The sequence below is a fragment of the Anomaloglossus baeobatrachus genome, chromosome 9 (assembly GCF_048569485.1).
Source record: "Anomaloglossus baeobatrachus isolate aAnoBae1 chromosome 9, aAnoBae1.hap1, whole genome shotgun sequence".
NCBI lineage: Eukaryota > Metazoa > Chordata > Amphibia > Anura > Aromobatidae > Anomaloglossus > Anomaloglossus baeobatrachus.
Window position 1 is genome coordinate 222,504,011 of NC_134361.1, and position 24,146 is coordinate 222,528,156.

Genomic DNA, 24,146 nt, shown 5'->3' on the forward strand with positions numbered 1-24,146 from the left:
AAAGGTCCCGGACAGGCTCTAGAGGAGCTTCTAATAAAAGGTCCCGGACAGGCTCTAGAGAAGCTTCTAATAAAAGGTCCCGGACAGGCTCTAGAGAAGCTTCTAATGAAAGGTCCCAGACAGGCTCTAGAGGAGCTTCTAATGAAAGGCTCTGGACAGGCTCTAGAGAAGCTTCTAATGAAAGGTCCCGGACAGGCTCTAGAGAAGCTTCTAGAGAAAGGTCCCAGACAGGCTCTAGAGGAGCTTCTAATAAAAGGTCCCGGACAGGCTCTAGAGAAGCTTCTAGAGAAAGGTCCCAGACAGGCTCTAGAGGAGCTTCTAATGAAAGGCTCTGGACAGGCTCTAGAGAAGCTTCTAATGAAAGGTCCCAGACAGGCTCTAGAGGAGCTTCTAATGAAAGGTCCCGGACAGGCTCTAGAGGAGCTTCTAATGAAAGGTCCCGGACAGGCTCTAGAGGAGCTTCTAATGAAAGGCTCTGGACAGGCTCTAGAGAAGCTTCTAATGAAAGGTCCCGGACAGGCTCTAGAGAAGCTTCTAATGAAAGGTCCCAGACAGGCTCTAGAGGAGCTTCTAATGAAAAGTCCCGGACAGGCTCTAGAGAAGCTTCTAATGAAAGGTCCCGGATAGGCTCTAGAGGAGCTTCTACTGAAAGGTCCCGGACAGGCTCTAGAGAAGCTTCTACTGAAAGGTCCCGGACAGGCTCTAGAGAAGCTTCTACTGAAAGGTCCCGGACAGGCTCTAGAGGAGCTTCTAATGAAAGGTCCCGGACAGGCTCTAGAGGAGCTTCTAGAGAAAGGTCCTGGACAGGCTCTAGAGAAGCTTCTAATAAAAGGTCCCGGACAGGCTCTAGAGAAGCTTCTAATGAAAGGTCCCGGACAGGCTCTAGAGGAGCTTCTAATGAAAGGTCCCGGACAGGCTCTAGAGAAGCTTCTAATGAAAGGTCCCGGACAGGCTCTAGAGGAGCTTCTAATGAAAGGTCCCAGACAGGCTCTAGAGAAGCTTCTAATAAAAGGTCCCGGACAGGCTCTAGAGAAGCTTCTAATAAAAGGTCCCGGACAGGCTCTAGAGAAGCTTCTAATGAAAGGTCCCGGACAGGCTCTAGAGGAGCTTCTAATGAAAGGTCCCGGACAGGCTCTAGAGGAGCTTCTAGAGAAAGGTCCCAGACAGGCTCTAGAGGAGCTTCTAATAAAAGGTCCCGGACAGGCTCTAGAGAAGCTTCTAATGAAAGGTCCCGGACAGGCTCTAGAGGAGCTTCTAATGAAAGGCTCTGGACAGGCTCTAGAGAAGCTTCTAATGAAAGGTCCCGGACAGGCTCTAGAGAAGCTTCTAGAGAAAGGTCCCAGACAGGCTCTAGAGGAGCTTCTAATAAAAGGTCCCGGACAGGCTCTAGAGAAGCTTCTAGAGAAAGGTCCCAGACAGGCTCTAGAGGAGCTTCTAATGAAAGGCTCTGGACAGGCTCTAGAGAAGCTTCTAATGAAAGGTCCCGGACAGGCTCTAGAGAAGCTTCTAATGAAAGGTCCCGGACAGGCTCTAGAGAAGCTTCTAATGAAAGGTCCCAGACAGGCTCTAGAGGAGCTTCTAATGAAAGGTCCCGGACAGGCTCTAGAGGAGCTTCTAATGAAAGGTCCCGGACAGGCTCTAGAGGAGCTTCTAATGAAAGGCTCTGGACAGGCTCTAGAGAAGCTTCTAATGAAAGGTCCCGGACAGGCTCTAGAGAAGCTTCTAATGAAAGGTCCCAGACAGGCTCTAGAGGAGCTTCTAATGAAAAGTCCCGGACAGGCTCTAGAGAAGCTTCTAATGAAAGGTCCCGGATAGGCTCTAGAGGAGCTTCTACTGAAAGGTCCCGGACAGGCTCTAGAGAAGCTTCTACTGAAAGGTCCCGGACAGGCTCTAGAGAAGCTTCTACTGAAAGGTCCCGGACAGGCTCTAGAGGAGCTTCTAATGAAAGGTCCTGGACAGGCTCTAGAGAAGCTTCTAGGGAAAGGTCCCGGACAGGCTCTAGAGAAGCTTCTACTGAAAGGTCCCGGACAGGCTCTAGAGAAGCTTCTACTGCAAAGGTCCCGGACAGGCTCTAGAGAAGCTTCTACTGAAAGGTCCCGGACAGGCTCTAGAGGAGCTTCTAATGAAAGGTCCTGGACAGGCTCTAGAGAAGCTTCTAGGGAAAGGTCCCGGACAGGCTCTAGAGAAGCTTCTACTGAAAGGTCCTGGACAGGGTTTAGAGGAGCTTCTAATGAAAGGTCCTGGACAGGCTCTAGAGGAGCTTCTAATGAAAGGTCCCGGACAGGCTCTAGAGAAGCTTCTAGGGAAAGGTCCTGGACAGGCTCTAGAGGAGCTTCTAATGAAAGGTCCCGGACAGGCTCTAGAGAAGCTTCTAGGGAAAGGTCCCGGACAGGCTCTAGAGAAGCTTCTAGGGAAAGGTCCCGGACAGGCTCTAGAGAAGCTTCTAATGAAAGGTCCCAGACAGGCTCTAGAGAAGCTTCTAATGAAAGGTCCTGGACAGGCTCTAGAGAAGCTTCTAATGAAAGGTACCGGACAGGCTCTAGAGGAGCTTCTAATGAAAGGTCCCAGACAGGCTCTAGAGAAGCTTCTAGGGAAAGGTCCCGGACAGGATCTAGAGAAGCTTCTAGGGAAAGGTCCCGGACAGGCTCTAGAGAAGCTTCTAATGAAAGGTCCCAGACAGGCTCTAGAGAAGCTTCTAATGAAAGGTCCCGGACAGGCTCTAGAGGAGCTTCTAATGAAAGGTCCCAGACAGGCTCTAGAGAAGCTTCTAATGAAAGGTCCCGGACAGGCTCTAGAGAAGCTTCTAATGAAAGGTCCCGGACAGGCTCTAGAGAAGCTTCTAATGAAAGGTCCCGGACAGGCTCTAGAGAAGCTTCTAATGAAAGGTCCCGGACAGGCTCTAGAGAAGCTTCTAGGGAAAGGTCCCGGACAGGCTCTAGAGAAGCTTCTAGGAAAGGTCCCGGACAGGCTCTAGAGAAGCTTCTAGGGAAAGGTCCCAGACAGGCTCTAGAGAAGCTTCTAATGAAAGGTCCCGGACAGGCTCTAGAGAAGCTTCTAATGAAAGGTACCGGACAGGCTCTAGAGGAGCTTCTAATGAAAGGTCCCAGACAGGCTCTAGAGAAGCTTCTAGGGAAAGGTCTCGGACAGGATCTAGAGAAGCTTCTAGGGAAAGGTCCCGGACAGGCTCTAGAGAAGCTTCTAATGAAAGGTCCCAGACAGGCTCTAGAGAAGCTTCTAATGAAAGGTCCCGGACAGGCTCTAGAGGAGCTTCTAATGAAAGGTCCCAGACAGGCTCTAGAGAAGCTTCTAGGGAAAGGTCCCGGACAGGATCTAGAGAAGCTTCTAGGGAAAGGTCCCGGACAGGCTCTAGAGAAGCTTCTAATGAAAGGTCCCAGACAGGCTCTAGAGAAGCTTCTAATGAAAGGTCCCGGACAGGCTCTAGAGAAGCTTCTAATGAAAGGGTCCCAGACAGGCTCTAGAGAAGCTTCTAATGAAAGGTCCCGGACAGGCTCTAGAGAAGCTTCTAATGAAAGGTCCCGGACAGGCTCTAGAGAAGCTTCTAATGAAAGGTCCCGGACAGGCTCTAGAGAAGCTTCTAATGAAAGGTCCCGGACAGGCTCTAGAGGAGCTTCTAATGAAAGGCTCTGGACAGGCTCTAGAGAAGCTTCTAATGAAAGGTCCCGGACAGGCTCTAGAGAAGCTTCTAATGAAAGGTCCCGGACAGGCTCTAGAGAAGCTTCTAATGAAAGGTCCCAGACAGGCTCTAGAGGAGCTTCTAATGAAAGGTCCCGGACAGGCTCTAGAGGAGCTTCTAATGAAAGGTCCCGGACAGGCTCTAGAGGAGCTTCTAATGAAAGGTCCCGGACAGGCTCTAGAGGAGCTTCTAATGAAAGGTCCCAGACAGGCTCTAGAGAAGCTTCTAGGGAAAGGTCCCGGACAGGCTCTAGAGAAGCTTCTAATGAAAGGTCCCGGACAGGCTCTAGAGGAGCTTCTAATGAAAGGTCCCTGGCAAATCCACACGTTCTTCTTTCTCATTCAGAAAAGGGCCATCTGCTGATCTCTTTACGCTTCGCTTGAGGAAACGCAGAAAAGGCCAGAATATCCCCTGCGTGCACCTGCAAGGGGGACTCACTGCAGACACACAGCACCCCCCCCCCCCCCCCCCCCCCCCCCCCCGGCTTCCTTGCTGCACGCTCTGCTGAGCGGGGACCACGGACACTCACTAAGGCTTACGTGACATTTCTTTCATCTAGATAAGCCTTAAGAAACAAGACCCTCGTCACTGGCAGCACAGACCCCGGGACATTCAGGGGGGCTAACCATCATGTCAGCAGATAAGGGGCTTCTTCTACCTCCAACAGCGTAGATGCCGCGGTCACTCTTGATCACAGCGTCTGTTCGGTTACACGGCTGGGATCAGAGTTCTTGGAGAGCAGGACCACCACGTGGGCGGCTGCCGAGCAGTGCGACTACGGGGTCATCCACGTAATCCACGGCTGGGAAGTAACGGCGTCACCTTGTATGTGGGTGGGAGATCAGACCACCGAGACCGAGGAGAAAACCCTCTCGAGGCTCGGCCTCGCTCCACCTCACCAGGTTCTCAGAATTAGCTTTCAACTTTAAAAGAAAGGTCACGAAAAACCCCGGGGATTCACAGAAAATATTTTCATTGAAACCGAAACCGCAGGGTGAACGCAGGGGAAACGTGAACGGAGGGGAAACGTGAACGGAGGGGAAACGTGAACGCAGGGGAAACGTGAACGGAGGGAAACGTGAACGCAGGGGAAACGTGAACGGAGGGGAAACGTGAACGGAGGGGAAACGTGAACGGAGGGGAAACGTGAACGGAGGGGAAACGTGAACGGAGGGGAAACGTGAACGGAGGGGAAACGTGAACGCAGGGGAAACGTGAACAGAGGGGAAACGTGAACAGAGGGGAAACGTGAACGCAGGGGAAACGTGAACGCAGGGGAAACGTTACTGGGTCTCGAAAAGCTGAATCCACTAATGTAACTCAAGCTCGAGAGGCGAGAAGCATCAGCTCCACTGTCCCCACCAACCCAGGCAGGGACAGGACTCCTCTCCTGCTGCCCCTGATTTGAAGGACACTCCTATTAGTCTACCTCTAAGTGCCAAAACATTCTGAAAACACACATTGCCGCCTCACTCTACCCTCCTCTGCCCCCGCCTCACTTTACCCCCTCATTATTCCCTTCTCTGCCCCCCGCCTCACTTTACCCCCTCATTATTCCCTTCTCTGCCCCCCCTCATTATTCCCTTCTCTGCCCCCCCGCCTCACTTTACCCCCTCATTATTCCCTTCTCTGCCCCCCCTCATTATTCCCTTCTCTGCCCCCCCGCCTCACTTTACCCCCTCATTATTCCCTTCTCTGCCCCCCCGCCTCACTTTACCCCCCTCATTATTCCCTTCTCTGCCCCCCCTCATTATTCCCTCCTCTGCCCCCGCCTCACTTTACCCCCTCAGTATTCCCTTCTCTGCCCCCCCTCATTTTACCCTTCTCTGCCCCCCCTCATTATTCCCTTCTCTGCTCCCCCCTCATTATTCCCTTCTCTGCCCCCCCTTATTCCCTTCTCTGCCCCCCCCCCTCATTCCCTTCTCTGCCCCCCCCCCCCTCATTCCCTTCTCTGCCCCCCCTCATTCCCTTCTCTGCCCCCCCCCCTCATTATTCCCTTCTCTGCCCCCCCCATTATTCCCTTCTCTGCCCCCCCTCATTATTCCCTTCTCTGCCCCCCCTCATTATTCCCTTCTCTGCCCCCCCTCATTATTCCTTCTCTGCCCCCCCCCTCATTATTCCCTTCTCTGCCCCCCTCATTATTCCCTTCTCTGCTCCCCCCTCATTATTCCCTTCTCTGCCCCCCCTCATTATTCCCTTCTCTGCCCCCCCCATTATTCCCTTCTCTGCCCCCCCCTCATTATTCCCTTCTCTGCCCCCCCCTCATTATTCCCTTCTCTGCCCCCCCTCATTATTCCCTTCTCTGCCCCCCCCATTATTCCCTTCTCTGCCCCCCCCCCATTATTCCCTTCTCTGCCCCCCCCCATTATTCCCTTCTCTGCCCCCCCCCATTATTCCCTTCTCTGCCCCCCCTCATTATTCCCTTCTCTGCCCCCCCCTCATTCCCTTCTCTGCTCCCCCCTCATTATTCCCTTCTCTGCCCCCCCTCATTATTCCTTCTCTGCCCCCCCCATTATTCCCTTCTCTGCCCCCCCCATTATTCCCTTCTCTGCCCCCCCCATTATTCCCTTCTCTGCCCCCCCTCATTATTCCCTTCTCTGCCCCCCCCCTCATTATTCCCTTCTCTGCCCCCCCTCATTCTCTTCTCTGCCCCCCCCTCATTATTCGCTTCTCTGCCCCCCCTCATTATTCCCTTCTCTGCTCCCCCCTCATTATTCCCTTCTCTGCCCCCCCCCCTCATTATTCCCTTCTCTGCCCCCCCCCTCATTATTCCCTTCTCTGCCCCCCCCTCATTATTCCCTTCTCTGCCCCCCCCTCATTATTCCCTTCTCTGCCCCCCCCTCATTATTCCCTTCTCTGCTCCCCCCTCATTATTCCCTTCTCTGCCCCCCCCTCATTATTCCCTTCTCTGCCCCCCTCTCATTATTCCCTTCTCTGCCCCCCTCATTATTCCCTTCTCTGCCCCCCCTCATTATTCCCTTCTCTGCTCCCCCCTCATTATTCCCTTCTCTGCCCCCCCTCATTATTCCCTTCTCTGCCCCCCCTCATTATTCCCTTCTCTGCCCCCCCTCATTATTCCCTTCTCTGCCCACCCTCATTATTCCCTTCTCTGCCCCCCCTCATTATTCCCTTCTCTGCCCCCCCTCATTATTCCCTTCTCTGCCCCCCCTCATTATTCCCTTCTCTGCCCCCCCTCATTATTCCCTTCTCTGCCCCCCCTCATTATTCCCTTCTCTGCCCCCCCCTCATTATTCCCTTCTCTGCCCCCCCTCATTATTCCCTTCTCTGCCCCCCCTCATTATTCCCTTCTCTGCCCCCCCCTCATTATTCCCTTCTCTGCCCCCCCCTCATTATTCCCTTCTCTGCCCCCCCTCATTATTCCCTTCTCAGCCCCCCCATTATTCCCCTTTCACCCCCTCACTATACACGTCACCTGGACATGTAAACTACAGTACATCATGGCGGCCAGGTTGTCACAGACAGGACCTGTAAAGTGCACAGTGATGGCGGCCGGTCTCTCGGGTCAGTGAGGAGCCGTCAGCACAGGAAGAGCAGGCAGCAGAGATCTCAGACTCTCGTCTCTTCTTGTAGATTTAACCCCCTGCCTGCCATGTCCGTGGCTCGCCGAGGTCGGATATGTGGCCACCGCTGCAGAGATCTGGGCTGTCAGGGATGATAAGATTTATCAAGGGCTGCAGTGACAGGGAGCGGCCGCCTGTGCCTCCGACAGCGGAGACCGATAGACCCGCTTCCTAGAAGACCATCAGTAATATCCTTCTCCCCCGAGCCCATCGGTAACATCCCTGCCCCCCCGATCTCATCGGTAACATCCCTGCCCCCCCAGATCCCATCGGCAACATCCCTGCCCCCCCGATCCCATCGGTAACATCCCTGCCCCCCCAGATCCCATCGGTAACATCCCTGCCCCCCCAGATCCCATCGGTAAAATCCCTGCCCCCCCAGATCCCATCGGTAACATCCCTGCCCCCCCAGATCCCATTGGTAACATCCCTGCCCCCCCAGATCCCATTGGTAACATCCCTGCCCCCCCAGATCCCATCGGTAACATCCCTGTCCCCCCAGATCCCATCGGTAACATCCCTGCCCCCCCCGATCCCATCGATAACATCCCTGCCCCCCCCCGATCTCATCGGTAACATCCCTGCCCCCCCCGATCCCATCGGTAACATCCCTGCCCCCCCCCGATCTCATCGGTAACATCCCTGCCCCCCCCGATCTCATCGGTAACATCCCTGCCCCCCCAGATCCCATCGGTAACATCCCTGCCCCCCCAGATCCCATCGGTAACATCCCTGCCCCCCCGATCCCATCGGTAACATCCCTCCCCCCAGAACCCATCGGTAACATCCCTCCTCCCCTGATCCCATCGGCAATATCCCCTTTCCCCATTGCTGGACACTGGCCCGGACCCCCGGGGTGGCAGTACGAGCCTCTGCTGTCGCTGTACCGAGGAGCTGGGGCGTCACGTTCACTTCCTGCCCCTTCTCTGGGCGATCACAGACTGATCACAGCGGCTGGAAATTATGACATGGGGGGAAAGCCCCCTCCTCCGGGTCAGAGGGAAATCAGCAACAACAGGAGGTGACGCCGGCGGTGACAGTCACCCGGGAAAATGTATGAAAAGCACCAGAGCAGGGGGGACCGCGAGCACATCTGTGACTGAGAGTATATGGGAAATTTACCAGCGATTCATCAGTGTAATGACTGCAGCCCCGGAGAGCGGAGAACGAGCCCCCTCTGCTGTGCACGGACCCCATAATCTGCCTGTACCACATACATGACCCACCACCACACATACATGACCCTACACCACACATACATGACCCTACACCACACATACAGGCGGGGGTCCACATATCACTGATCGCGCTTCTTCAGACCTCAGCAGCTCCGTAATTCTAGAGAGCGACATGGCGCCTGCCCCTGACCCCGGCAGCATCCCAGTCCCCCACCTCCCCCGACCCCAGCAACAAGTGCCCTCCCCCTGACCCCGGCAGCGACATCCCCCTCCCCCTGACCCCGGCAGCATCCCAGTCCTCCCCCCCCGCCCCCGGCAACAAGGGCCTTCCCCCTCCCCCCGGCAGTGACATCACCCCCCCCTCCCCCTGACCCCGGCAGTGACATCACCCCCCCCCTCCCCCTGACCCCGGCAGTGACATCACCCCCCCTCCCCCTGACCCCGGCAGTGACATCACCCCCCCTCCCCCTGACCCCGGCAGTGACATCACCCCCCCTCCCCCTGACCCCGGCAGTGACATCACCCCCCCCCTGACCCCGGCAGTGACATCACCACCCCCCCCTGACCCCGGCAGTGACATCACCCCCCCCCCCTGACCCCGGCAGTGACATCACCCCCCCCCCCCCCTGACCCCGGCAGTGACATCACCCCCCCCCCCCCCTGACCCCGGCAGTGACATCACCCCCCCCCCCGACCCCGGCAGTGACATCACCCCCCCCCCCTGACCCCGGCAGTGACATCACCCCCCCCCCCCTGACCCCGGCAGTGACATCACCCCCCCCCCCTGACCCCGGCAGTGACATCACCCCCCCCCCCTGACCCCGGCAGTGACATCACCCCCCCCCTGACCCCGGCAGTGACATCACCCCCCCCCCCCTGACCCCGGCAGTGACATCACCCCCCCCCCTGACCCCGGCAGTGACATCACCCCCCCCCCTGACCCCGGCAGTGACATCACCACCCCCCCTGACCCCGGCAGTGACATCACCACCCCCCCTGACCCCGGCAGTGACATCACCACCCCCCCTGACCCCGGCAGTGACATCACCACCCCCCCTGACCCCGGCAGTGACATCACCACCCCCCCTGACCCCGGCAGTGACATCACCACCCCCCCTGACCCCGGCAGTGACATCACCACCCCCCCTGACCCCGGCAGTGACATCACCCCCCCCCCTGACCCCGGCAGTGACATCACCCCCCCCCCTGACCCCGGCAGTGACATCACCCCCCCCCCCTGACCCCGGCAGTGACATCACCCCCCCCCCCTGACCCCGGCAGTGACATCACCCCCCCCCTGACCCCGGCAGTGACATCACCCCCCCCCCCTGACCCCGGCAGTGACATCACCACCCCCCCTGACCCCGGCAGTGACATCACCACCCCCCCTGACCCCGGCAGTGACATCACCACCCCCCCTGACCCCGGCAGTGACATCACCACCCCCCTGACCCCGGCAGTGACATCACCTCCCCACCCCCCTGAACCCGGCAGTGACATCACCCCCACCCCCCTGACCCCGGCAGTGACATCACCCCCCCCCACCCCGGCAGTGACATCACCCCCCCCACCCCCCCTGACCCCGGCAGTGACATCACCCCCACCCCCCTGACCCCGGCAGTGACATCACCCCCCCCACCCCGGCAGTGACATCACCCCCCCCCACCCCCCTGACCCCGGCAGTGACATCACCCCCCCCTGACCCCGGCAGTGACATCACCCCCCCACCCCCGGCAGTAACATCACCCCCCCACCACCCTGACCCCGGCAGTGACATCACCCCCCCCCCCCCCCCTGACCCCGGCAGTGACATCACCCTCCCCCTGAACCCAGCAGTGGCCCCACAGTCCCCCTGACCACAGCGGGAACATCGCCCTTCACCTGACCCAGACGGCAACATCCCAGTGCCCCTGACCCAGGCAGCATCCCAGTCCCCCCCCCACTGCAGCAACATCACAGCTCCGGCGGCGACAACACAGTTCCTCCCCCTGGCTCCAGCGGCAACAACACAGCCCCTCCCCCTGGCTCCAGCGGCAACAACACAGCCCCTCCCCCTGGCTCCAGCGGCAACAACACAGCCCCTCCCCCTGGCTCCAGCGGCAACAACACAGCTCCTCCCCCTGGCTCTGGCGGCATCACAGCTCCTCCCCCGACGCAACATTACAGTCCCTAACCCCGACAGCATCCCAGTACCTTCCTCTTATCCAGGCGGCATCACAGTCCTTGACCCCAACAGCACCCCAGTCCATCCCCTCCATCGACCCCGGTGGTGATATCGCAGTCCCTCCCCCTGGCTCCAGCGGCGATATCACGACCACCTTGCCTCCAGCAGTAAAATTGTGATTTCCCGATGACTCCGGTGGTGACAGCCGCTGGCCCAGCATTTTTCCATTCAGTCATGGACAAGAGTCTCACGTTTTTGACATCCTTAATTAAAGAGTAGCAGCACCGCTTAAGGCTATGTGCGCACTACAAAGTGCTTTTTTCTTAAAAAAAAAACGGACCCTCTGAAAGAATCCCGCACCCGCGTTTTTGCCACAAGTTGGTCCCCGCGGATTTTTACAATCATCTATGGAAAGAAAACGCAGGTACCTGCCGAAAAGAAGAAGTGACATGCTCATTAATTCCGCAGCGGAAAATCCGCGGGTGAAAAAAAACGCAATGTGCGCACAGCATTTTTTTTTTATACCCATAGGTTTTGTTGGGGAATGACTGCAGCAATGTTAGACAGATTTTCTGCAGCAAATCCGCGGTAAATCCACAGCGTGCGCACATAGCCACAGGATAAATACATGGAAAACTTATGGCTGAGGATCTCCGGTCACCAGGGCCTCACTATACAATGAACGAGGCAGCGGAGGACACACGTGACCTCCCCTCGCTCATGATGGTGCAGAAGGAGGAACTTGGGCACCTGTTTTTGTGACCAGTCGGGGCCCCCAGCGATCAGGCACTTTGTGTGGTGTGTGGTGGAGGGGACGGTGTGGACGGCGGCAGTGTGGTGGAGGGGACGGTGTGGACGGCGGCAGTGTGGTGGAGGGGACGGTGTGGACGGCGGCAGTGTGGTGGAGGGGACGGTGTGGACGGCGGCAGTGTGGTGGAGGGGACGGTGTGGACGGCGGCAGTGTGGTGGAGGGGACGGTGTGGACGGCGGCAGTGTGGTGGAGGGGACGGTGTGGACGGCGGCAGTGTGGCGGAGGGGACGGCGGCAGTGTGGCGGAGGGGACGGCGGCAGTGTGGCGGAGGGGACGGCGGCAGTGTGGCGGAGGGGACGGCGGCAGTGTGGCGGAGGGGACGGCGGCAGTGTGGCGGAGGGGACGGCGGCAGTGTGGCGGAGGGGACGGCGGCAGTGTGGCGGAGGGGACGGCGGCAGTGTGGCGGAGGGGACGGCGGCAGTGTGGCGGAGAGGACGGCGGCAGTGTGGCGGAGGGGACGGCGGCAGTGTGGCGGAGGGGACGGCGGCAGTGTGGTGGAGGGGATGGTGTGGACGGCGGCAGTGTGGTGGAGGGGACGCTGTGGATGGCGGCAGTGTGGTGGAGGGGACGTTGTGGATGGCGGCAGTGTGGTGGAGGGGACGTTGTGGATGGCGGCAGTGTGGTGGAGGGGACGTTGTGGATGGCGGCAGTGTGGTGGAGGGGACGGGGTGGACGGTGGCAGTGTGGCGGAAGGGACGGTGTGGAAGGCGGCAGTGTGGTGGAAGGGACGGCGGCAGTGTGGTGGAGGGGACGGCGGCAGTGTGGTGGAGGGGACGGCGGCAGTGTGGTGGAGGGGACGGCGTGGACGGCGGCAGTGTGGTGGAGGGGACGGCGTGGACAGCGGCAGTGTGGTGGAGGGGAAGGCGTGGACGGCGCCAGTGTGGTGGAGGGGACGGCGTGGACGGCGCCAGTGTGGTGGAGGGGAAGTGTGGACGGCGGCAGTGTGGTGGAGGGGATGGCGGCAGTGTGGTGGAGGGGACGGTGTGGACGGCGGCAGTGTGGTGGAGGGGACGGTGTGGACGGCGGCAGTGTGGTGGAGGGGACGGTGTGGACGGCGGCAGTGTGGTGGAGGGGACGGTGTGGACGGCGGCAGTGTGGTGGAGGGGACGGTGTGGACGGCGGCAGTGTGGTGGCTTTGGCCCCCCTTTGGCTGATTGGTGGGAGTCCAACCTTTAAAGAGCAGAGGACATTATGGTCAAATATCAGAAAACCACCAATAACGTCTATTGGCGGAGGTGCGATCGCAGGGACAACCATCAATTAGAGGCACGGGGGTCCCAAAGTCAACAATATTGTTTGACCCTGTTGTCCTGATGGGTGCCGGACCCCCACGGTGATGACGTTATCAGTGGTGGAGGCTTGTGTTTACGGACTCTCTAATCTGTGGTCACAGAGCCTGCGGCGTCTGATTAATCCCCATAGGAGGGAGCAGCTAGCGCCCCCCGCTGTACAGGAGCCTCCCCGCAGGCACCGCTGAGTCACGATTCCTGGATGTGGCTGCTGAGTCACTGGAAATGCAAATATCTCTCCGAGGCACCCGGTGACACTACAACTCCCAGCAGCGTCCTGAGGGTGTCGCTGCAGATCCCTCTGACACAGCAGAGCCGACCTCTATACCCCGAGTGCCCATTACTGGGAGCGGATCAGCAGCCGGCGGACAAAACGGTGGCCGCTTATCTCCGGACGGTAAGAAGATGCCGATACTCACCGACCGCCCGGAACAGGCAGGCGCCGTCCTCCTTCATCTGCTTGATGATAAACCCCTTCTTCTCCTGCAAAGCCTTCTCAAACCAGTTCTCCTGCTAAAGACAAAAAATATATATGAAATCGAAACGCTTTATACAAGCGGTAAAATCCTTAAAATCCCGTATATCCAGCGCCCTCTCTCGCACTGCTGCTTGCTGTCAGTGATTGGAAACAGTCAGCCTCGGACAGCAAGCAGAGATCCTACAAAAAACGGAGCCAAACTGTAACACAAAGTTCCATAGAACAATGAATGTGACAACACTGCCCCCCGGTGGTGAAGCCAGGCATCACCGCCTGCAAGGTTATATTCACTCCTTACACCTCCCGCAGAAGATCCACGAGGGCGAGTCCGGACCCACGACCCGGGGCCGATCACCCTCAGTAATAATCAGGGGGTGCCGAGATGTCGGGGGCGTCAAATGGGGGGCTCCAGTGTTTGCTCACACATCACTATATGGGATATTTCACGGAAGTTGCTATATATTATCCCGGATGGAGGCGCCCCCTGGCGGTCGGAGCGGCACACTTCAGTCTCGCCGTATAAACTGTGACCCCCGCACCTGGGTAACATGAGGGCATTTAAGAGGAAATGTTTTGGGGTTTTTTTATGGGGGGGGGTGATTAGACAATAACAGCCACAAAGTTGCAGTCGTCATTTTCAGAATTCTAAAAAGTACTGATCAATCTCGGCCCGGACTCGAGCGCCTCTCACTACTGCATCACTCCGGATCTGCCCTGGATGCACTGATCACGTCTGGGCTGCCCTGAAATCAGCTGCCATGGCGAACACCGCGCAGGGGTGATGCAAAAAAAAAAAGTGTCTTGCAAAAGTATTCACACCCTATGAACGGTTTCCCAAATTTTTCATGTTGCACCCACAAGTAAACGTATTTTATCGGGATGTTGCAAAAGTATTCACACCCTGTGAACTTTTCCACGTTACACCCACAAACAAATGTATTTTTGTGATCTATTGCAGGGTGTCTTGCAAAAGTATTCCCACCCTGTGAACGTTTCTGCATTTTTCACGTTGCACCCACAAAAAATGTATTTTATTGGGATGTTGCAAAGTGTATTGCAAAAGTATTCCCAGCCTGTGAACTTTTCCGCATTTTTCACGTTACGCCCACAAACAAATGTATTTTATTGGGATTTTGTGTGATCTGTTGCAAAAAAAAAAAAAAAGTGCCTTGCAAAAAAGTATTCACACCCCATGAACTTTTTCCAAAATTTTTCCACATTGCACCCACAAACAAATGTATTTTATTGGGATGTTGCAAAGTGTATTGCAAAAGTATTCCCAGCCTGTGAACTTTTCCACATTTTTCACGTTACGCCCACAAACATAAATGTATTTTGTGTGATCTGTTGCAGTGTGTCTTGCAAAAGGATTCACACCCTGTGAACTTTTCTGCATTTTTCACATTACGCCCACAAACATAAATGTATTTTGTGTGGTCTGTTGCAGAGTGCTTTGCAAAAGGATTCACACCCTGTGAACTTTTCACATTGTGCCCACAAACATAAATGTACGGTATTTTATTGGGATTTTACGTAATCTATTGCAAAGTGTCTTGCAAAAGTATTCACACCCTGTGAACTTTTCCACGTTGCGCCCACAAACTTAAAATGTATTTTATTGGGATTTTATGTGATATACCATCACTAAGTAACCAGTATTTGTGAAGAATGAAGGAAATGATTCCTGTATCCTAAGGCCGTGTGCGCACGTTCAGCATTAGGCCGTGTGCGCACGTTCAGCATTAGGCCGTGTGCGCACGTTCAGCATTAGGCCGTGTGCGCACGTTCAGCATTAGGCCGTGTGCGCACGTTCAGCATTAGGCCGTGTGCGCACGTTCAGCATTAGGCCGTGTGCGCACGTTCAGCATTAGGCCGTGTGCGCACGTTCAGCATTAGGCCGTGTGCGCACGTTCAGCATTAGGCCGTGTGCGCACGTTCAGCATTAGGCCGTGTGCGCACGTTCAGCATTAGGCCGTGTGCGCACGTTCAGCATTAGGCCGTGTGCGCACGTTCAGCATTAGGCCGTGTGCGCACGTTCAGCATTAGGCCGTGTGCGCACGTTCAGCATTAGGCCGTGTGCGCACGTTCAGCATTAGGCCGTGTGCGCACGTTCAGCATTAGGCCGTGTGCGCACGTTCAGCATTAGGCCGTGTGCGCACGTTCAGCATTAGGCCGTGTGCGCACGTTCAGCATTAGGCCGTGTGCGCACGTTCAGCATTAGGCCGTGTGCGCACGTTCAGCATTAGGCCGTGTGCGCACGTTCAGCATTAGGTCGTGTGCGCACGTTCAGTATTAGGTCGTGTGCGCACGTTCAGTATTAGGTCGTGTGCGCACGTTCAGTATTAGGCCGTGTGCGCACGTTCAGTATTAGGCCGTGTGCGCACGTTCAGTATTAGGTCGTGTGCGCACGTTCAGTATTAGGCCGTGTGCGCACGTTCAGTATTAGGCCGTGTGCGCACGTTCAGTATTAGGCCGTGTGCGCACGTTCAGTATTAGGCCGTGTGCGCACGTTCAGTATTAGGTCGTGTGCGCACGTTGCGTTCTATTCCGCAGCGTAAGTCACTGCATGTGCGTCAGCCGAAAAAGCTGTGTTCTGAGACGCATTGTAACTGCAGAATTCCTGCGTTCTTGATGCGTGCTCTGCCAAGGAAAAAGCATCCAGAACGCACATTTTTCACAGTGCAGTCCCACTCGGCTCTGCAGCATCCCCATAGACTTGCAGCAGAGCCGAGTGGGACCGCACTGTCACTGTCATGGCTGGCTGCGAGACAGAGCCGTGCGATCAGGATGATCTTCACCCGACTTCATTGTGATCGCGCGGCTCTGTCTGTGGGCCGCGGCTTGATTTGCAATCACAGGTGAAGGACTCACCGGAGACCGCAAATCTCAGTGACTGCAGTGAGCCGCACGATCACTGGTGCCGTCACTCAGGTTACTCACGGCCAGCTGCAGTCCTCTGCCAGAGACCTGTGGCCGCGGGTAACCTGAGTGACGTCTCCGCTGACAGTGCAACTCACTTCAGTTGCTGCATGGAGCTGATAGAGAGCGGCGGTGTTCTACGGCCGCTCCTGTCAGCTTCATGTAGCAGAGCTGGATGCGTCGTGGGACCTCGTGTGGATTACGCCGAACCTGGAGGGGTATTTGGGGATTTTAATAAATATTTTTATTTCAAATAAAGGATTTTTTCGGGTGTATGTGTTTTTTTACTTTCACTTACAGGTTAATCATGGAATATGTCTCATAGACGCCTGCCATGGTTAACCTAGGACTTAATGGCAGCTATGGGCTGCCATTAACTCCTTATTACCCAGCTTGCCACCGCACCAGGGCAATTCTGGATAAGCCGGGTAGAGTCCCAGGACTGTCGAATCTAATCGATGCGGCAATTCCGGGAAGCTGCTGACTAATATTTTTAGGCTGGGGGGCTCCCCATAACGTGGGGCTCCCCATCCTTAGAAAAGCTGCCTTCAGCCATGTGGCTTTATCTTGGCTGGTATCAAAATTGGGGGGGGGGACCCGCACACCGTTTTTTTTTTTTAATTATTTTTTTTTTTTTTACTGCACTACATAGACCCGCCCACCAACGGCTGTGATTGGTTGCAGTGAAACAGCTGTCACTCAGCATGGGGGCGTGTCTGACTGCAACCAATCATAGGCGGCGGTGGGCGGGCGAAGCAGGGAATACGAGATGGATTAATGAGCGTCCGGCATTTCAAAAGCAGGAGAAACCGCCGCAGTGTGAACGCCGTGCAGCGCCGCACCGGTGTTCGGTCAGTGATCGGTGAATATGAGAGAGTGGGGGGGGGGGGGGGGAGAGAGGGAGAGACCGATCGACAGGGAGACAGCGAGAGAGACGCTGCGTTCTAAAATGCAACGTGGGGATGGAATTTGCACAATCTTCATAGATTGTGCAGGGGACGCAGGACGCATGCAATTACGCAACGTGAGCACATAGCCTTAAGATATAAATCTGAACATTGTGATGTGCATTTATATTCAGGCCCCCCCCTGCTAAATAAAATCCTAAGTGACCAGTTGCCTCCAGAAGTCACTGATTAGTCCATTGGCTTAGCCGGGGTGTACTTTCTTCTCAGTATAACTACAGCTGTTCTGTGGAGGCCTCAGAGGTTTGAGAACATCAGGGATCAAACAGCATCATGAAAGCCAAGGAACACCCCGGACAGGTCAGGGATATAGAGGAGAGGAGGAAAGCAGGGTTAGGTTATAGGAAACAGCCCAAGCTCCCAACATCTCACTGTTCAATCCATCATCCAAAAATGGCAGAATTACGGCACAACGGCAATCCTACAAGACATGGCCGTCACCAAAACTGAGACCTCAAGAAGGAGAGCGCTAATGAGAGGAGCAGCAGAGAGGCCCCTGGTGATGGGAGGAACCGCAGAGATCACAGCTCAGGAGGGAGAATCCGTCCACAGGACGAATATTAGTTGTAGACTCCACAAATCTTCCCTTTCAGGAGGAGAGGCAAGAAGAAAGACATTATTGGAAGCCATAAGAAGGCCACGTAGGGGGACACAGAAGGGGCTCTGATCAGAGGAGATGTTTTTGGGTTAAATACAAAACGCTATGTGTAATGGAAAACTAACACTGCACATCACCCTGATAACACCCTCCCCACAGTCACACATGGTGGAGGCAGCATTCTTCTGTGAGGAGGCTTTTCTTCAGCAGGGGCAGGGGCTGGTCAGAGGTGATGGAAGATGGATGAAGCTAAATCCAGGACAATCCTGGAGGAAACCCTGTTAGAGGCTGCAGCAGACCAGAGACCGAGGTGTAGGACCTTCCAGCAGGACAACGACCCTCAACATCCTGCAGAGCTACAATGGAGGGTTCAGATCAGAGCATGTTCCTGTGTGTGAGCGGCCGAGTCACCGTCCAGACCGAATCCACCCAGAATCTGTGACAAGATCCCCGATCACAAACGTCTCCATCCAACCTCACCGAGCGAGAGAAGAGGAAATGTCACCTCTAGATGCGCAAAGCCCGAGAGACCCCAAAAGATAGAGGAAGGTGGTCCTACAAAGTGCTGACTCCGGGGGATGAGTACTAATGCAAAACAGAGAAAGGTGGTCCTACAAAGTGCTGACTCCAGGGGATGAGTACTAATGCAAAACAGAGAAAGGTGGTCCTACGAAGTACTGACTCCGGGGGCTGAATACTAATGCAAGACAGAGAAAGGTGGTCGTCCTATAGAATGCTGACTCTGGGGGGCTGAATACTAATGCAAAACAGAGAAAGAGTCCTACAAAGTGCTGACTCCGGGGGCTGAACACTAATGCAAGACAGAGAAAGGTGGTCGTCCTATAGAATGCTGACTCTGGGGGGCTGAACACTAATGCAAGACAGAGAAAGGTAGTCCTACAAAGTGCTGACTCCGGGGGCTGAATACAAATGAACGGTGGTCCTAAAAAGTACTGACTCCGGGGGGCTTGAATACAAATGCAAGACAGAGAAAGGTGGTCCTACAAAGTGCTGACTCCAGGGGATGAGTACTAATGCAAGACAAGAAAGGTGGTCCTACAAAGTGCTGACTCCGGAGTCTGAATACAAATGCAAGACAGAGAAAGGTGGTCGTCCTATAGAATGCTGACTCTGGGGGGCTGAATACTAATGCAAAACAGAGAAAGATAGTCCTACAAAGTACTGACTCCGGGGGCTGAATACAAATGAAAGGTGGTCCTACAAAGTACTGACTCCGGGGGGCTTGAATACAAATGCAAGACAGAGAAAGGTGGTCCTACAAAGTGCTGACTACGGGGGCTGAATATTAATGCAAGACATAGAAAGGTGTTCCTACAAAGTACTAACTAGCAGCAAAATGTCTTTCTCTAGCTCCGCCCTCCTCCATAAAATGTTAAAAGCACCAACTGTCATCTGAGTAATATATACGTCCTAGGTCGCCTCCCTATAGCGGTCATCCCTGCACTTCTGCTGGTCTGATCAGTAGACATGTGCGCCTTTTAACCCCTTAGATTGCACTGTCAAAATTTGACATTGAGATCTAAAGCGCTCCAGCGGTGATCACGCTGTTCCCCACCACCATCGGCGGTCCCGGGACATGATCAAGGGGTGCCAATGTGTTACCATGACAGTGCGGGGTCAGAGGATGACCCCTGTTGCTGTCCAGAGTCACTTCCCGTGAGAGTCGGCAGAGCGCAGCACTCACAGGAGAGCAGCATGTCTGATGATCAGAGCAGTACAGGAGAGCAGCATGTCTGCTGATCAGAGCAGTACAGGACAGCAGCATGTCTGATGACCAGAGCAGTACAGGAGAGCAGCATGTCTGCTGATCAGAGCAGTACAGGACAGCAGCATGTCTGCTGATCAGAGCAGTACAGGAGAGCAGCATGTCTGCCGATCAGAGCAGTACAGGAGAGCAGCATGTCTGCTGATCAGAGCAGTACAGGAGAGCAGCATGTCTGCTGATCAGAGCAGTACAGGAGAGCAGCATGTCTGCTGATCAGAGCAGTACAGGAGAGCAGCATGTCTGCTGATCAGAGCAGTACAGGAGAGCAGCATGTCTGCTGATCAGAGCAGTACAGGAGAGCAGCATGTCTGCTGATCAGAGCAGTACAGGAGAGCAGCATGTCTGCTGATCAGAGCAGTACAGGAGAGCAGCATGTCTGCTGATCAGAGCAGTACAGGAGAGCAGCATGTCTGCTGATCAGAGCAGTACTGAAGCTATTGGACACTGCAGGCATAAAGTCCAATAGGGGGAGTAGTAAAATCAGTATAATTAAAAAAAAAAAATTATAAAATATATATGAGAAAAAAAAAAAGGAACAGTCGCACACTGCAAAACCACAAGAAATTCTACCTAATAAATATTTTTGGAGGTATTTAGAATATTAAAAATTATTTTTTTTTTTTGGTTGCCAAAACATTGCATTAAAAACGATCAAAACATCACATCTATGCAGAAATGGTATATAAAAATAAAAAAAAAAAATCGCCCGGGGGGTGAAGGGATTTTGGAGGTGACAAATTTCCTTTGTATTTTAGGCAAAAAAATTATTTTTTTCAGGCTTTTAATTTAAAAAAAATTACAAAACGGGCAACAGGTAAATGCAAAAGTTTGGGCACCCTGCATGGTTAGTACCTAGTAGCACCCCATTTGGCAAGTATCTCGGCTTGTAAAAACTTTTTGTAGGTGCCAAGAGTCTTTCAATTCTTGTTTGAAGGATTTTCATCCATTCTTTCTTGGAGACGTCCAGCTTTGTGAGATTCTTGGCTTGTCTTGCATGCACTGCTCTTCCTTGGAGACGTCTTCCAGTTCTGCGAGATTCCTGCCTTGTCTTGCATGCTCTGCTCTTCCTTGGAGACGTCTTCCAGTTCTGTGAGATTCCTGCCTTGTCTTGCATGCTCTGCTCTTCCTTGGAGACGTCTTCCAGTTCTGTGAGATTCCTGGCTCGTCTTGCATGCTCTGCTCTTCCTTGCAGACGTCTTCCAGTTCTGCGAGATTCCTGCCTTGTCTTGCATGCTCTGCTCTTCCTTGGAGACGTCTTCCAGTTCTGTGAGATTCCTGCCTTGTCTTGCATGCTCTGCTCTTCCTTGGAGACGTCTTCCAGTTCTGTGAGATTCCTGGCTCGTCTTGCATGCTCTGCTCTTCCTTGCAGACGTCTTCCAGTTCTGCGAGATTCCTGCCTTGTCTTGCATGCTCTGCTCTTCCTTGGAGACGTCTTCCAGTTCTGCGAGATTCCTGGCTTGTCTTGAATGCACTGCTCTTCTTTGCAGACATCTTCCACTTGTGTGAGATCTTGCCTTGTCTTGCATGCACTGCTCTTCCTTGCAGACGTCTTCCAGTTCTGTGAGATTCCAGGCTTGTCTTGCATGCACTGCTCTTTCTTGGAAACATCTTCCAGTTTTGTGAAATCCTGCCTTGTCTTGCATGCTCTGCTCTTCTTTGCAGATGTCTTCCAGTTCTGTGAGATTCCTGGCTCGTCTTGCATGCACTGCTCTTCCTTGCAGACGTCTTCCAGTTCTGTGAGATTACTGCCTTGTCTTGCATGCTCTGCTCTTCCTTGGAAACGTCTTCCAGTTCTGTGAGATTCCTGGATCGTCTTGCATGCACTGCTCTTCCTATGAAACGTCTTCCACTTCTGTGAGATCCTGCCTTGTCTTGCATGCTCTGCTCTTCCTTGCAGACGTCTTCCGGTTCTGTGAGATTCCTGGCTCGTCTTGCATGCACTGCTCTTCCTTGCAGACGTCTTCCAGTTCTGTGAGATTCCTGCCTTGTCTTGCATGCTCTGCTCTTCCTTGGAAACGTCTTCCAGTTCTGTGAGATTCCTGGCTCGTCTTGCATGCTCTGCTCTTCCTTGCAGACGTCTTCCAGTTCTGTGAGATTCCTGGCTCGTCTTGCATGCTCTGCTCTTCCTTGCAGACGTCTTCCAGTTCTGTGAGATTCCTGGCTCGTCTTGCATGCTCCGCTCTTCTTTGCAGACGTCTTCCAGTTCTGTGAGATTCCTGGCTCGTCTTGCATGCTCTGCTCTTCCTTGCAGACGTCTTCCAGTTCTGTGAGATTCCTGGCTCGTCTTGCATGCTGTGCTCTCTTGAGGTCTAGCCACAGATTTTCAATAATGATCAGATCAGGGGACAGTAAGGGCCATTGTAAAACCTTCAGCTTGTGCCTTTTCATGTATGTTTAATATCATTATTCATTTGTAGAAGCCATCCTCTTTTCTCCTCTTTCCTCCTCTTTTTATCTTCAGCTTTATTTACAGATGGTGATATATATTTGCATCAAGAAACTGTTGAAATTTCATTGAATCCATTCTTCCCTTTACCCGTGAAATGTTCCCCGTGCCATTGGCTGCAACACAACCCCGAAGCATGATTGATCCACCTCCATGCTTAATGGTTGGCGATCTGTAATTTTCCTGAAATTCTGTGCCCTTCTTTCTCCGCACATGCTCTTGATCATTGTGCCTATAGTGTTCAACTTTAACCTTCACAGGACTCGTTCTCACAATGCATCAGACTTGTTTAGATTTTCTTTTGCAGACTTCTGATGCTTTTTATGGTGAGGACACGGGAGAGGTTTTCTTCTGATGAACACTTCCATGAAAGCCATATTTGTGCAAGTGTCTCTGAACAGTAGAACAATGTACCACAACTCCAGAGTCTGCTGAATCTTCCTGAAGGTCTTTTGCAGTCATGCAGGGGTTCTGATTTCCCTCTCTAGCAATCCTACCAGCAGCTCTCACAGAAATTTTGCTTGTTCTTCCAGACCTCACCTGACCTCCACTGTTCCTGGTAACGGCCATTTCTTAATTACATTTCGAAGTGAGGAAAGGGCAACTTGAAAACGCTTTGCTATCTTCTTATCACCTTCTCCTCCTTTATGAGCCTCCATCATTTTCAGAGTGCTAGGCAGCAGCTTAGAAGAACCCATGGCTGCTGCTTTTTGGCACAAGGCTGTGAAATTTGGATCACCTGATGATAGAGAACAAGCCATAACCCTAACAGGCTAAGCTCTGAAACCTTTGTCAAAGTTTACTGAGCACACAAATCTCCAAGGGTGCCCAAACTTTTGCATCAGACATTTTTTCCCTTTTTGGAATTTTTAAAATGTAAAAGATGAAGATGTGGAAGGGTAAATTCTCAGTGGCCGCTAGACCAGAGCCCCGCAGACCTCCTCCTCCTCCTCCTCCCTGCTGACACACCAGACGCCTCTTCTGACCAGTTGGCCCGGCGTGATGTCATCGTTTGGGGCAAGAGGTCATCGTTTGGGGCAAGAGGTCATCGTTTGGGGCAAGAGGTCATCGTTTGGGGCAAGAGGTCATCGTTTGGGGCAAGAGGTCATCGTTTGGGGCAAGAGGTCATCGTTTGGGGCAAGAGGTCATCGTTTGGGGCAAGAGGTCAGAAGAGGTGCTGCAGATGCTACTCTGGTCTGGCGGCCATGGATTACTGAAGTGGCCACTGGACTAGGGCTCTGTGAATCTGTTTTGCTCAACTCTAGGTCTTCCCTATCCATATGATAGGGGATAGGTTACTGCTCGCTGGGATCCAGCTGGGATCCTGAGCACCATCCAATCCAGCAGTGCCCCTGCCCCATCTCCACTCAATCTGTGGGAGAGAAGCGAGTTCCCGGGATCACAGTGGGATCAGGGAACACATCACATCGGGTTACCTTGTGCCGCCAGGACAACAAAGCCAACAATAACCGCCAGTGTACGGAGCGCCGGAGAGAGCCGCCCCCGATCAGTGACACCTCCAGGAAATGTACCCCAGAGGATCTATAGGGGAACCTGGTGATGCTAAAGCCCCCAACAAGTCAAGCACCCCCCCTCACCCCACCAATCCAGAGGTTAGCAGGAGGGGGACAAAGAAAAGGACGAGGAGAACATCAAGTAGGAGAAAGAAGTCGAGGAGGAAAAGGAGGAGCAAGAAGACAATGAAGAAGAAAAGGAGGAGGAGGAAGAAGACAATGAAGAAGAAGAAAAGGAGGAGGAGGAAGAAGACAATGAAGAAGAAAAGGAGGAGGAGGAAGAAGACAATGAAGAAGAAGAAAAGGAGGAGGAGGAAGAAGACAATGAAGAAGAAGAAAAGGAGGAGGAGGAAGAAGACAATGAAGACGAAAAGGAGGAGGAGGAGGAGGAGGAAGACAATGAAGACGAAAAGGAGGAGGAGGAGGAGGAAGACAATGCAGAAGAAAAGGAGGAGGAGGAAGAAGAAGACAATGAAGAAGAAAAGGAGGAGGAGGAGGAAGACAATGAAGAACAAAAAGGAGGAGGAGGAGGAGGAAGACAATGAAGAAGAAAAGGAGGAGGAGGAGGAAGAAGACAATGAAGAAGAAAAGGAGGAGGAAGAAGACAATGAAGAAGAAAAGGAGGAGGAGGAGGACGACAATGAAGAAGAGGAGGAGGACGACAATGAAGAAGAGGAGGAAGAAAAAGACAATGAAGAAGAAAAGGAGGAGGAGGAGGACGAC

At 54.0% G+C, this 24,146-nt stretch overlaps 1 protein-coding gene across 1 annotated transcript in view; it reads right to left on the bottom strand.

The window, feature by feature from the left end:
- Nucleotides 1-24,146, bottom strand: part of OTUD5 (OTU deubiquitinase 5) — a 36,984-nt gene that overhangs the window by 7,608 nt on the left and 5,230 nt on the right. Inside the window, 1 exon segment of the mRNA XM_075322993.1 lies at nt 13,137-13,230. Within this exon segment, the coding sequence (XP_075179108.1) occupies nt 13,137-13,230 (94 nt within the window).